This window comes from Anomaloglossus baeobatrachus, chromosome 4, assembly GCF_048569485.1.
Source record: "Anomaloglossus baeobatrachus isolate aAnoBae1 chromosome 4, aAnoBae1.hap1, whole genome shotgun sequence".
NCBI classification, from domain to species: domain Eukaryota; kingdom Metazoa; phylum Chordata; class Amphibia; order Anura; family Aromobatidae; genus Anomaloglossus; species Anomaloglossus baeobatrachus.
In genome coordinates this window covers 392,386,050-392,401,073 of record NC_134356.1, presented here as the reverse complement: position 1 = coordinate 392,401,073, position 15,024 = coordinate 392,386,050, and the positions used below count along the sequence as shown (strand labels likewise).

The 15,024-nt window shown below is 49.9% G+C and overlaps 1 protein-coding gene across 1 annotated transcript in view; it reads left to right on the top strand.

The window, feature by feature from the left end:
- MCM10 (minichromosome maintenance 10 replication initiation factor) overlaps positions 1–15,024 on the top strand; it is a 116,216-nt gene that overhangs the window by 22,365 nt on the left and 78,827 nt on the right. Inside the window, exons 4-5 of the mRNA XM_075342589.1 lie at positions 11,123–11,248; positions 11,969–12,112. Coding sequence (XP_075198704.1) covers positions 11,123–11,248; positions 11,969–12,112 — 270 coding nt within the window. The remainder of the gene's footprint in view (positions 1–11,122; positions 11,249–11,968; positions 12,113–15,024) is intronic.

Sequence of the window (15,024 nt, the reverse complement as noted above, 5' to 3'; positions counted from 1 at the left end):
CAAGAAGTTCTTAACCGGTTTGCCATTTTCTGGCGACCGTTTGTTTGACGGGCAATTGGATGAAATTATTAAGCAGTCCAAGGGAAAGGACTCGTCCTTACCCCAGTCCAAACCAAACAGACCTCAGCAACGAAAAATACAATCGAGGTTTCGGTCCTTTCTGTCCTCAGCCAAGTTCCGTTCCTCCATGTTCAACAGGTCAGAGGAGGGCCAGAGGAACTCTTCTGCATGGCGGTCTAAGTCACGTCTTACAAAGACCGCCGGAGGCACCGCCTCCAAGGCGGCTTCCTCATGACTTCGGCCTCACCAAGACCGCGTCCTCGGTCGGTGGCAGGCTCTCCCGCTTTTGCGACGCCTGGTGGGCACATGTCCAAAACCGATGGGTGAGAGACATTCTGTCTCACGGTTACAGGATAGAGATCAGCTCTCGTCCTCCGACTCGTTTCTTCAGAACATCTCCGCCCCCCGAGCGAACCGATGCATTTTTTCAGCCAGTGAACTCTGACGGCAGATGGAGTTGTGATCCCCGTTCCGCTTCAAGAACGTGGTCGCGGCTTTACTCCAACTTGTTCGGGGTACCAAAAAAGGACGGATCATTCCGTTCAGTTCTGGGCCTCATTCTGCTCAACAGACACGTGAGAACCAGACTTTTTCGGATGAAATCTCTCCGCTCTGTCATCGTCTCGATCCCAAGGAGACTTCCTAGCATCAATCGACATCAGGGATGCTTATCTCCATGTTCCGATTGCACCAGAGTATCAACGCGCCTTGTGTTTCGCCATCCGGGACGAACACTTTCAGCTCGTGGCTCTGCCTTTCGGCCTGGCGACAGCCCCACGGGGCTTCACCAAGGTCATGGCATCAGTGGTGGCGGGCCTACACTCTCAGGGACACTCGGTGATCCCTGTCTTAGACGATCTCCTAAGTCAAGACACCCTCTCGGGTGGCATGTCAACACGGTCCGAACATTGCTCTGGAGACTCTCCAGAGGTTAGGGTGGATCATCAATTTCCCAAAGTAAAAATTGACACCGACCCAATCACTGACTTACCTCTTGATGGAGTTTCATTCTCTCTCAGAGATAGTGAAGCTTCCGCTGGACAAACAGCGTTCGCTGCAGACAGGGGTGCACTCTCTCCTTCGGGCTCAGTCACACCCCTTGAGGCGCCCCACGCGCTTCCTAGGGAAGATGGTGGCAGCAATGGAGGCAGTTCCCTTTGCGCAGTATTCATCTGCGTCCACTCCAATGGCACATTCTCCGCAAATGGGACAGGAGGTCGACGTCCCTAGACAGGAACGTCTCTCTTTCTCTGGCAGCCAAAACCTCTCTTCAGTGGTTGCTTCTTAACTTCTTGTCGAAAGAAAAATCCTTCCTGCTCCCATCCTGGGCGGACGAGAGTGTCAGGGTGGACAGCGGTCTTCTTCCACCACAGGGCTCAGGGAACCTGGACTCCGACAGAGTCCTCCCTTCAGATCAATGTTCTGGAATTAAGGGCAGTGTAGCTAGCCCTACAGGCGTTCCAGCGGTGGCTGGACGGCAGGCAGATCCGGATACAGTCGGACGACGCCACGGCGGTCGTGTACATCAACCACCAGCACAGAGCGCTGGCGGCGGACGCATCAGTTCAGAACTGGTCGCAATTTCGACTGCCTTATGTATTTCCCCCTCTGGCACTGCTGCCCAGAGTGTCATTCAAAATCGGGTCCGACTGCCGCCGCGCCATCCTCGTTGCTCTACACTGGCCGAGGAGGTCGTGATACCTGGATCTGTGGCACCTTACGGTGGGTCGACCGTGGGCACTCCCGGAACGACCAGACTTGCTGTCACAAGGGCCATTTTCCATCTGAATTCTGCGGCCTTCAACCTCACTGCGTGGCCATTGTGGCCTGGCTCTTAGCGTCCTCGGAGTTATCTCTATCACGCCTTTCGCAGAAGGTGGTCTTCCTAGTGGCAGGCGCATCACTTCGGAGAGTGTCGGAGCTAGCAGCGCTATCATGCAAAGCCCCCTTCCTGGTGTTACGCCAGGACGAGGTGGCCCTGCGTCCGGTCCCGGAATTCCTACTTAAGGTGGTATCCCCCTTTTTCTTCTCAATCAGGATATCTCCTTACCTTCTTTTGGCTCATCCAGTTCACCAGTGTGAAAAGGATTTGCACTTCTTAGATTTTGTGAGAGCACTCCGGCTCTACATTTCGCACACTGCGCCCCTGCGCCGTTCTGATGCGCTCCTTGTCGCTAGCCAGCGTAAGGGGTCGCAGGCTTCCAAGTCAACCTTGGCTCGGTGTATCAAGGAACGGATTCTTGAAGTCTACCGTCTTCGGGGCTTCCGAGTCCTTTAGGGCTGAAAGCCCATTCTACCAGAGCCGTAGGGGCATCCTGGGCATTGCGTCACCAGGCTACGGCTCAGCAGGTGTGTCAGCACTACCTGGGCGAGTCTGCACACTTTCACGAAACACTATTAGGTTCATGCCTATGCGGCGGCAGATGCCAGCCTAGGTAGGCGAGTCCTTCAGGAGGCAGTTGCTCACCTGTAAGAGAGGGCCGTTTTTTTTTTCGGCTCTTTTTATCGAGGTATTCTTTTACCCACCCAGGGACTGCTTTTGGACATCCCAATTGTCTGGGTCTCCCAATGGAGCGACAAAGAAGAAGGGAATTTTGTTTACTTACCGTAAATTCCTTTTCTTCTAGCTCCTATTGGGAGACCCAGCACCCGCCCCTGTTCCCTTCGGGCTGTTGTTCCTTGTGTACACATGTTGTTCATGTTGAAGGGTTCTTTTGGTTCATGGTTTCAGTTCTCCGAACATCCTTCGGATTGAATTTACCTTAGACCAATTTATAAGTTCCTCCTTCCTGCTTTGGCACCAAAACTGATGGGCCCGTGATGCACGGGAGGGTGTATAGGCAGAGGGGAGGGGTTACACTTTTTAAAGTGTAATACTTTGTGTGGCCTCCGGAGGCAGTAGCTATACACCCAATTGTCTGGGTCTCCCAATAGGAGCTAGAAGAAAAGGAATTTACGGTAAGTAAACAAAATTCCCTTCTTAAGCAATACTTTAAAGACTGAAAAGAAAAACGTAACTCCTGATAACCATTTTTCTGTTCCCTCACTTACCCCATAAATTTCAGTGAAAAGCGATCGAGACTTATGTTCTCCAAAATGGCGTCAATAGAAATTTACCTTGCTACGGAGACAAACAAATCCTCTCACAGGTCTATTGATGTTAGAATGAAAAAAAAATTACGGGTCTCAAATAAAAAAATCAACAATTTTTTCTTTTTTTTTTTTTTTTTTTTTATAAATCTACTAAAATGTAACAATATGAAAACTAAACCAGTTTGGAATTGCGGTAATCGTACTGGCCTGAAAAATCCTATTGCTTTATCATTTTTAACACAGAATGCCATGAAAGCCAAACACAAACAATGGCTGAATTGCTTTTCAGTTTATTGTATAATTGTGGATTTCAAAACTACAACTTGTCCTGCAAGAAAAACAAACCTTCATACAGCTGTGTAACTAAGATATATGACAAAAATCAGAAAATAACAAAAGCGAAAAATCGCCCAGGAAGGGAGAGTTGCAGTGTTAGTTATATAGAATAGCACTATATATAATCTGTCAGCACAGCTCAGATTTTGACAGCCTCTCATTGCTTATGTGCACAGACTAGGCATTCCTTTTGCCAAAAGTCGACTTTATCTGCATAAGTCCCCTGATTCCTATAGAAATATACAGTGTGCTACCTGTGTGGTAGACTTCTTTCTTACATCTTCCAGAGCTCCATGGACCGCACGTCCAAAAGTCACACGTTGATCTAATGTCGCTAGTCAAAAATTTACAAAACTAAACATGAGGTTCTTAAGTTAATGTTCTGATCCGACTGTATGAAGCCCACTGCCATGTCACAGCGAACCTCTAACTTTTTCTATCCTTTAAAGGTGTGGTGCCGTACTCATAGTGCACTAGCAGGGCAGGTGATCTGGTGCTTCACAGCATCTATGCTGCAATGCTGAGTCCCCATGACTCCAGGCTACTCCATCCTAGAGACACAACAACAATGGCAGCCACACAGCACCAACAGTATTCAAATCTTTGTGATGAGGCAAGGTTTCTGCTTTCATTTTTTGAGGGGTTCTCCTGTCATCTGCTTAATGCACGTGTGTTAAGAGATGTTTCCTAGGACTAGGATCCGTCAGTTAGTGAGCATACTACAGCGTGGTGGTTTTCTTTTGTTCCTTTTTTTTTTTCTTTTGTAAAATGACCCGTGAGTAGTGATGAGCGAGCATGCTTGTCACTACTCTGTACTCGCATGAGTATCGCTGTACTCGGGCTGCTCGGCGGGGACCGAGTAATCTCGCGATACTCGTGCTGTACTCATGGTCTCCATTTCTGCATGTTGGCGCTCTTTTGAGAGCCAGCCCTCATGCAGGGATTGGCTGGCAGACCACTGCAATGCCACAGCCCTGTTAGTTGTGGAATTGCAGTGATTGGCCGGCCTGCACAGCGTGACCGAGCCTTTATATCGGCCGGCGCGCTGTGCTCTGCTCACAGCTATCCAGACAGTGAGTGCAGGGAGAGTGTCGCTGATTCAGGGAAAGCTTTGCGGCCCTTTATAGCTTTTTCAGTTGCAGGGCTGCAAACAGTGTGACCAAAAGTCCTTCTCAGGACTATTCTAGTTGTATACAGGCAGGCAGGGTATAGCCAGGTCGGAGTACAGTAGCAGAGTCCTTCTCAGGACTATTGTTGCTATATACAGGCAGGGTATAGCCAGGTCTGAATACAGGCTAGTGACCAAAAGAGTCCTTGTCAGGACTATTGTACCAGTATACAGGCAGGCAGGCAGGCAGGGTAGTGGTGACCGTATACCAGCCTTCATCATATCTGGGGCTGGTGTACACAGTGTAAAACAGTCCAGATAGTGTCTGACTTGTCTGTAATTGTCGCTCCCCAAAAAAACCTGTTAGGTTCTTATTGCGTCCGTGCTTGGTTTTTAAAACCGCACGTGTGTGCCTGTTGGTGGCAGCGTACAGGTGCACTTGTGTGCAATTTCCAGAAACCTTTATATAACGCACAAGTAGTGAATATACACGTCAGCAGTGCACAGCATTGCAAAATGCGCAAGGGCATTGGCAAGGAACAAGGAAGTGGACGTGATGGTGGTGCAGGCAGAGGCCGAGGTCGTGGGCAAGCTCTAATTTCGCCACAACAAAGGGCCACATCTAGTCGCTCGCACGTCCTGTCGCAAATTCTTGGGGACCGCAGCAGTACACCGCTCTTGAACCAAGACCAGTGTCAACAGGTTGTTAGTTGGATAGCAGATAATGCTTCCAGTCAGATTGGCACCACCACAAACACTCTGTCTTCCACACGGTCAAGTGTCAGTAGCCGTGATACTGCACCGCACATTTCTGAACCTGATCCTCCTTCCTACCACCAGGCTGAGTACACGTCCTCCTCGGACATTAATGATCCCACACTTGGACACTCGGAAGAGCTGTTCACGTTTCCATTCACACATTCTGGCCTCTCGCCAGCTCATATTGAAGTGGGTCATGAGGAGATCGTCTGTACAGATGGCCAAATATTTGAGCAGCCACGTTCTCACGAAGTTGGCAACGTGTCTCAACAAGTGGTGGACGATGATGAGACACAATTGTCAGGAAGTCAGGAGGAGGAGCAGGGTGCGGAAGAGGAAGACGACGTGGTGGATGATCCAGTAACTGACCCAACCTGGCAGGAGGATATGCAGAGCGAGGACAGCAGTGCACAGGGGGAGGGAGGCGTAGCATCACAACAGGCAGTAAGAAGCAGGGTGGTGGCCCCAGGCAGAAGTCAGGCAACCGTTCCCCGGAATAACACGACGACACAAGGTGCCTGTACAAATGTTAGGTCTTTCCGAGTCTGGCAGTTTTTTAAGTTGGATCCAGATGATTAAAAAAAAACCATTTGCAACACCTGGCGTGCCAGCATCAGCAGGGGTACCAAAACTAGCAGCCTGACCACCACCAGCATGATCAGGCACATGTCAGCCAAGCACCCGACTTTGTGGGAAGTACAACAGAGTCGAGGAGCAGTGCTTGCTGATGTCACTGCTACGTCTTCGCTGGTTGTGCATGCGAGCCAATCCTCTGTCCATGCTGCCTGCGAACAAGCCTCCTCCACTCCTGCACCTGCAGTTGCCTACGCAGAAAGAACACCATCATCAAGCACGTCCTTGTCCCAGCGCAGCGTTCAGTTATCCATTCAGCAAACCTTTGAACGCAGGCGCAAATACACTGCCAACACCCCACATGCCACAGTTCTAAATGCTAACATTTCGCGACTGCTTGCGCTGGAAATGTTGCCTTTTAGGCTGGTGGAGACAGAAGCATTCCGTGACCTGATGGCGGCAGCTGTCCCACGTTACTCGGTCCCCAGCCGCCACTATTTCTCCCGGTGTGCCGTCCCCGCGTTGCATAACCACGTGTCACAAAACATCACACGTGCCCTGAACAACGCTGTTTCACCCAAGGTCCACCTAACCACAGACACGTGGACAAGTGCTTGTGGGCAAGGCCGCTACATCTCGTTGACGGCACACTGGGTTAATATTGTGGAAGCTGGGACCCAGTCTGAGCGAGGGACGGAACACGTCCTTCCCACACCAAGGTTTGCAGGCCCTACCTCAGTCAGTGTTTCACCCACACTCTACAGCTCCGGAATGTCATGCTCTTCAGCCTCCTCCTCCTCCTGCGCATCCTCATCCACTGTGCCCTCCACACCAGTCACAAGCTGGAAGCACTGCAGCACTGCCTCGGCGAAGCGGCAACAGGCTGTGCTGAAGCTAATCTGCATAGGTGACAAACCCCACAATGCAGAAGAGCTGTGGACAGCTCTGAAACAGCAGGCAGATCACTGGCTCACACCTCTGAACCTAAAGCCAGGAAAGGTCGTGTGTGACAATGGCCGGAACCTGGTGGCGGCTTTGAGGCGAGGCCAGCTGACACATGTTCCATGCGTGGCCCATGTGCTCAACCTCGTGGTTCAGCGGTTTCTAAAGTCATACCCAGAGCTGTCTGATTTGCTGGTAAAAGTTCGCCGCCTGTCTGCACATTTTCGAAAGTCACCTACTGCTTCAGCCGGCCTTGCCGGCTTTCAGCGCAGTTTGCATCTTCCGGCTCACAGACTGGTGTGTGATGTCCCCACGCGTTGGAATTCAACTCTGCACATGTTGGTCAGGATATGTGAGCAGAAGAGGGCAGTTGTTGAGTACCTGCATCACCTAAGCCGTCGGGAAATGGGTCAAACTCCACACATAACACCTGAGGAGTGGAGATGGATGTCAGACCTATGTACCATCCTCCAAAACTTTGAGGACTCCACCAAGATGGTGAGTGGTGATGACGCCATTATTAGCGTCACCATACCGCTACTCTGCCTTCTAAAACGGTCTCTGCTGAAAAACAAACATGATGCATTGCAGGCGGAGCGCGATGAGTTGCAGCAAGAAACAGTAGTGGGTGTGGGTGATAACACACAGCCCAGCCTCGTCTCATCACAACGTGCAGTGGAGGACTATGACGAGGAGGAGGATGAAGACATGGAGCAACTCTCCGGCCAAATTGAGGATATGACATGCACACCAGTCATATCCTCGGTTCAGCGTGGCTGGCCAGAGGACAGGGTAGATGAGGAGGAGGAGGAGGACAGCATGTTCAGTCATCTTGTTGGTCAGGCTACTGAAGTCCTGGCTGTTAAGAGTCTGGCGCACATGGCTGACTTTATGGTAAGCTGCCTGTCTCGTGACCCTCGCGTTAAGAACATCTTGGCCGACAATCATTACTGGTTGGTAACACTGTTAGACCCACGCTACAAGGAGAACTTTTTGTCTCTTATTCCCGTGGAGGAGAGGTCAACCAAAATGCAGCAGTTCCGGAAGGCCATACTCACGGAAGTAGGCAAAGCATTCCCCTCACAAAACGCTAGCGGCATAGGTCAGGAATCAGTGGACAACCGAGGCGTACAGCCGAGAGAGGCACAAGTCCAATCCGCCAGAGGTAGGGGAACAGTCTTTAAGATGTGGGACAGTTTTCTCAGCCCCTCACGTACCACAGCCCCTGAGGTGCGGGGTAGTGCCACAAGAAATCCTAAGTTTGCCCAGATGCTGAAGGAGTACCTTGCAGATCGAACAACTGTACTCCGACATTCCTCTGTGCCTTACAATTATTGGGTATCCAAGCTGGACACGTGCATGAATTGGCTCTCTACGCCTTGGAAGTCCTGGCCTGCCCTGCTGCTAGCGTTTTGTCAGAGCGTGTTTTTAGTGCCGCAGGTGGAATCATTACAGATAAACGCACCCGCCTGTCAACTGAAAATGCTGACAGGCTGACTCTGATCAAGATGAACAAGGGTTGGATTGGGCCAGACTTCACCACACCACCAGCAAATGAGAGCGGAATTTAAAGTTTGCCATGTACCTCCACTCACCCATGGGTACACACTTCTGGACTTTGGATAATCGCTGGACTGCTCCTCCTTCTCCTTATGCGCCACCATGATGATGACCGTTACAAATTGCAATACTTAGGCCTTTGTTTCAGGTATACCCCCAGTGGTAAATTTTTTCGCCCATTCTTTGCAGAATGGACATTACAACGACAGGAGACCCGCTCCTTTGCAATGGGAACAATGTTTTGAGGCCCTCATGCACGTCTCTACCCAGGGACAACATGGAGCCTCCCAATTTTTGGCTGCCCTGCCTAAGGGCTATACTATAATACACCCACTTCCTTAAAATGGACACTTAATGTTTTGAGGCCCTCATGCACGTCTCTACCCAGGGACAACGTGGAGCCTCCCAATTTTTGGCTGCCCTGCCTAAGGGCTATACTATAATACACCCACTTCCTTAAAATGGACACTTAATGTTTTGAGGCCCTCATGCACGTCTCTACCCAGGGACAACGTGGAGCCTCCCAATTTTTGGCTGCCCTGCCTAAGGGCTATACTATAATACACCCACTTCCTTAAAATGGACACTTAATGTTTTGAGGCCCTCATGCACGTCTCTACCCAGGGACAACGTGGAGCCTCCCAATTTTTGGCTGCCCTGCCTAAGGGCTATACTATAATACACCCACTTCCTTAAAATGGACACTTAATGTTTTGAGGCCCTCATGCACGTCTCTACCCAGGGACAACGTGGAGCCTCCCAATTTTTGGCTGCCCTGCCTAAGGGCTATACTATAATACACCCACTTCCTTAAAATGGACACTTAATGTTTTGAGGCCCTCATGCACGTCTCTACCCAGGGACAATGTGGAGCCTCCCAATTTTTGGCTGCCCTGGCAAAGGGCTATACTGAAATAGACCCACTTCCTTACAATGGGCACTTCAGGTTTACAGGCCATCATGCACGTCTCTATCCAGGGACAATGTGGAGCCTCCCAATTTTTGGCTGCCCTGGCAAAGGGCTATACTGAAATAAGACCCACTTCCTTACAATGGGCACTTCAGGTTTACAGGCCATCATGCACGTCTCTATCCAGGGACAATGTGGAGCCTCCCAATTTTTGGCTGCCCTGGCAAAGGGCTATACTGAAATAGACCCACTTCCTTACAATGGGCACTTCAGGTTTACAGGCCATCATGCACGTCTCTATCCAGGGACAATGTGGAGCCTCCCAATTTTTGGCTGCCCTGGCAAAGGGCTATACTGAAATAGACCCACTTCCTTACAATGGGCACTTCAGGTTTACAGGCCATCATGCACGTCTCTATCCAGGGACAATGTGGAGCCTCCCAATTTTTGGCTGCCCTGGCAAAGGGCTATACTGAAATAGACCCACTTCCTTACAATGGGCACTTCAGGTTTACAGGCCATCATGCACGTCTCTATCCAGGGACAATGTGGAGCCTCCCAATTTTTGGCTGCCCTGGCAAAGGGCTATACTGAAATAGACCCACTTCCTTACAATGGGCACTTCAGGTTTACAGGCCATCATGCACGTCTCTATCCAGGGACAATGTGGAGCCTCCCAATTTTTGGCTGCCCTGGCAAAGGGCTATACTGAAATAGACCCACTTCCTTACAATGGGCACTTCAGGTTTACAGGCCATCATGCACGTCTCTATCCAGGGACAATGTGGAGCCTCCCAATTTTTGGCTGCCCTGCCTAAGGGCTATACTATATAATACACCCACTTCCTGACAATGGACACTTAATGTTTTGAGGCCCTCATGCACGTCTCTATCCAGGGACAACGTGGAGCCTCCCAATTTTTGGCTGCCCTGCCTAAGGGCTATACTACATTAGACCCACTTCCCTACAATGGGCACTTCAGGTTTACAGGCCCTCATGCACGTCTGTATGCAGGGGCATTGGTGAACCTCACAATTTTGGACTGCCCTGGCAAAGGAAAATACTACAAAGACTCACTTCCTCAAAATGGGCACATTAGACTCAAGAGGCCTTCATGTACGTCTCTTCTCAGGGACATCGGAGTGCCACACAATGTTTTCACGTAAAATCTTTCATGTATTAATCTCAAAAAGTAACATACACCAGCTCTATCTCACTATTGGGTATGTGCCCTTAACATTTCTGCCATGAAAAATCATTTTGGGGTCATTTTGGAAGGTTTTCTGGTGAGTCCGTAAAAATGGCGTGAAACGCGGACAAAATTGTTCACAGCTGTGACTTTTGAGTGATAAATGCTTCAAGGGGTCTTCCCCATGCTGTTGCCATGTCATTTGAGCACTCTTCTGAGACTTTTGTGACATTTTTAGGGTTTCTCCATGCTGCCGGGGGGGTCATTTCACAAAAATACTCGGGTCTCCCATAGGATAACATTGGGCTCGTTGCTCGGGCCGAGTACACGAGTATCTTGGGAGGCTCGGCCCGAGCTTCGAGCACCCGAGCTTTTTAGTACTCGCTCATCACTACCCGTGAGTGATCTGACTCTTCCGTTCTTTATGCTCGTCATATAAATGAACAGTAACATTTGCACAGGTGTGAAAGTAACTCAAGATTGTAGTGTCCTGAATCTGGACGTCGAGTGCATTTTATGGCAGGCAAAATGTGTTTTATAGATGCAAAGCATTTATTTGACAGTTCACTTATTCTTTTGATTTATTAAAAGATGAACTGAGAAAAATGCAAGAGCAAATGAAGAAGTTGCAGGAAAAGCTTCAGCACACTCTTATTGCCCAGTCACCAAGTCCTGTACCACCCGAGAAAACACCAAACAACAAAATGATGACATCAGGTAAGATGCGTTTACTATCACAGCACAGGTTCTCCTTAGACCCTCAGTCTGGAAGCCCTCTTGTGGTTTACTTGTAAAGCTGTGTCGTGTGCACATAGTGCAGATTGTGGCACAAATCTGCAGAAAAGTCAATGAGAATTCTGAAGTGCTGTGCTCACGTTGCTAATTTTATTCCTTGCAGATTTGGTGCAGAAACTAATCTGCAGCATGTCAATTCTTGGTGCATTTTTGTCTGATTTTTTTTTTTTTTTTTTTTAAGCCCTTCAACCCCATTGACTTAATAAGAAAAACACACGCGTTTTTTGGTGCATTTTTCTGCCAGAAAGTGCAGATTTGATGCAGAAAATTTCTGCACCAAATCTGCAACGTGCGTACATAGCCTACAGCTTTTGTAAAATCTTGATTTACCAGCATTTAAATTTATTTTTTTTTCATGTTTGTATAGTTTTTTCCAATCTAATTCTGATACTATTGCCACATAGAGATAATGGTCTATAATAGTTTGTCCTTACGTAGAAAGAATGTCAACAATTGTGTGGATTTTATGTTTTTACTTGTCATTTTTTGCATTAGTCATAAGGTCTTTTGATTTTTTCCTCAGGGGCTGTTGGAAATCACATTGCATTGTGTAGCCATTGGTTAACCCTTTAAATGTCTTTCATACGCATCATATGGAGTTGGTTTAGACAGTCCTTTTATTTTTTACATCTTTTTCTTTAGCAACAAAGCCGCAATGCAGTGCTTTAAAGGAGAGAAACATCCCACTCTTGGGTGAATCCAGTGACTTTGCAGCTCAACTGGGAAGCTCATATACCTCTAATGGAAAAATCCAAGCTGCTCCTAAAAGAAAGTTGCCTATGTCGGGTAAATATAAAACTTATATCTGATAACATTAGAATATCAAAGCATGAATCATGGTTCTTTTAAAGCTAATTTAGCTAATTTTAGGCAATGTTCCCACTATGAGTATTTGAGTTTTTAATGTTGCAGCTTTTCTGCAGCATTTCTGTGCCTATTGGCTAAATTAAATTGCTTCAGTTTTTTTACTGTATTTTTTGTGTGCTTTTATTTATTGCGTGTTTGACGCTATGGACTTTCTCTTCATGTCGTGTTGGCGTTGACAAAAACAGTGTGGATTACATGCATTGTTGGCGCATTTCTTCAGCGTAAACACACTAAAAATGCATAATCGTCTTTTCTTTGTCGCTCCATTGGGAGACCCAGACAATTGGGTGTATAGCTTCTGCCTCCGGAGGCCACACAAAGTATTACACTTTAAAAAGTGTAACCCCTCCCCTCTGCCTATACACCCTCCCGTGGATCACGGGCTCCTCAGTTTTATGCTTTGTGTGGAAGGAGGCACACATCCACTCATGCATTCTCATATTAGTTATGTCGTTTGGAAGAAAAGAGGGCCCGCACGGGGCCCCCGGCATGTTCCCTTCTCACCCCACTACGTCGGCGGTGTTGTTAAGGTTGAGGTACCCATTGCGGGTACAAAGGCCGGAGCCTCATGCCGTCTCCTTCACCATCCCTTAGCGGCTCTGGGAGAAGTGGGATCCTGAACGGTCATCCAGTTGCTGGGACCGTGCTCCCTCTGCAGCCCCTGTGGGAATCTGCCGGACCGGAGTCTATTCAACCTCAGGGACCGGGCCCTGCAACTATAAGGTACTCTGTGTCCCCATTGGGGAATGTGCAGGAGTGCACCTTCTTTCCGGACGCTGCGGCAGCTGCTGAATTGAGAAGACCGGCGGACTTCCGCGCCGACCGTGCCTGCTTGTCGGGCGCGGTCTCAAATTTAGTTCCCGGCTTCATCGCGGCCTAGTCGCAAAAATCCCGCCCCCGGGCCTGCCTGTCAGGGGTAAGGGCGGGACTGCCGACCTGATGTCGGATGTGAGGGCTGGAGCATCCTGCATGTTTCCTCCCCCCTCACTGATCACTGTGGGGACCCCAGATTCCCGCACTTTCCTGGCGCCGCCCACGGCTCCACTCCTCCCCTGAGATCTCCGGCAGCCATTTTTTGAGCATTTTGCCGGTGGAGGATTCTCAGGAACAGCTCTGCAGCTCCAAGGGGACCTAAAGCTGGGAATCTGGAGGCACACACTCCGCTTGTTAGCGGTCGGTAAGCCACACCGGTCACCCGGTGCTGGTCCCCCCTAGGGTGCCGGAATAGATACGTATTTATATATATATATTTCTGTTCGGTCGGGCTGTATACCCTGTTTTTGCCCATATACCCTCAGTGATCATTCTCCTAGGAGACAACAGTATGTCGTCCACAAGGAGCAAAGCTGTTAAGGCACAGGGGTTTTTTGCGGCCTGTACCTCTTGTGGGGCTATGTTACCTGCGGGTTCCACCTACCCTCACTGTGAGCAATGCTCGACCCCTGTTTCACTTGCTCAGCCGGAGCCTCGGTCACTAGTGGACCCCTCGGCTCATGTAGACCCCCCTGCTCCCCCTGTCCAGGCGCCAGGGACAGAGTTCTCCTCTTTTGCTGAGAAACTCTCTGAGTCACTTTCACAAACCATGGCTCAGTCGATGGACAAATGGTCTGCCAAGCTACTAGAAGCTTTGCAGTCCAGACCGGTCCTTACACAGGCCCCGGCCCCTGTTGGATCGTCACCTCCAGGCCCCTCTCGGTCCGAGCCGCAGCGCGCTCCCATGTTGGGCCCTGAGTCCCACGCGGAGGACTCCTGCCAGGACCACAGTCCTAGACAGGCTAAGCGGGCTCGCTGGGAATCTTCCCCGACTTCTTCACGCTGCTCGGGTTCCCAGCTTGAGGACTCTCTGGAGGACGAGGCGGACGTCGCAGCTCAGGGTTCTGACCCTGACGTCGCCCTTAACCTTGATACACCTGAGGGGGACGCATTAGTGAATGATCTTATCTCGTCCATCAACCAGGTGTTGGATCTCTCTCCCCCGCCTCCTACTGTAGAGGAGTCGGCATCTCAGCAGGAGAAACACCAGTTTCGGTTCCCCAAACGTACACGTAGTGCGTTCTTCGATCACTCTAACTTCAGAGACGCTGTCCAGAAGCCCAGAGCGGTTCCGGACAAGCGCTTTGCTAAGCGCCTCACTGACACGCGTTACCCCTTCCCCGCTGAAGTCGTTAAGGGGTGGGCTCAATGTCCCAAGGTGGATCCTCCAGTCTCTAGATTGGCGGCTAGATCTGTGGTATCGGTGGCAGATGGCTCATCGCTAAAGGATGCCACTGACAGGCAGATAGAGCTCCTGGTGAAGTCCATCTATGAGGCCACGGGTGCGTCTTTTGCCCCGGCCTTTGCAGCCGTGTGGGCACTCCAAGCTATCTCGGCTTGTCTGACTGAGATTAATGCTGTCACACGTAATTCTGCTCCGCAAGTTGCGTCTTTGACTTCTCAAGCGTCAGCTTTTTCTTCCTACGCCATGAACGCAGTCCTAGACTCGGCTAGCCGTACAGCTGTGGCATCCGCTAACTCTGTGGCAGTCCGCAGGGCCATGTGGCTGCGCGAATGGAAGGCAGACTCGGCCTCCAAGAGGTTCTTAACCGGTTTGCTGTTTGCTGGCGAACGCTTGTTTGGCGAACGATTGGATGAGATTATTAAGGAATCCAAGGGAAAGGACTCATCCTTACCCCAGTCCAGACCTAAGAGACCTCAACAACGGAAAATACAATCGAGGTTTCGGTCCTTTCGTCCCTCCGCCAAGCCCCAATCCTCATCGTCCAGCAAGCAGGAGAAAGGCCAGAGGAACTCCTATGCGTGGCGGTCCAAGTCACGCCCCCAAAAGGCCGCGG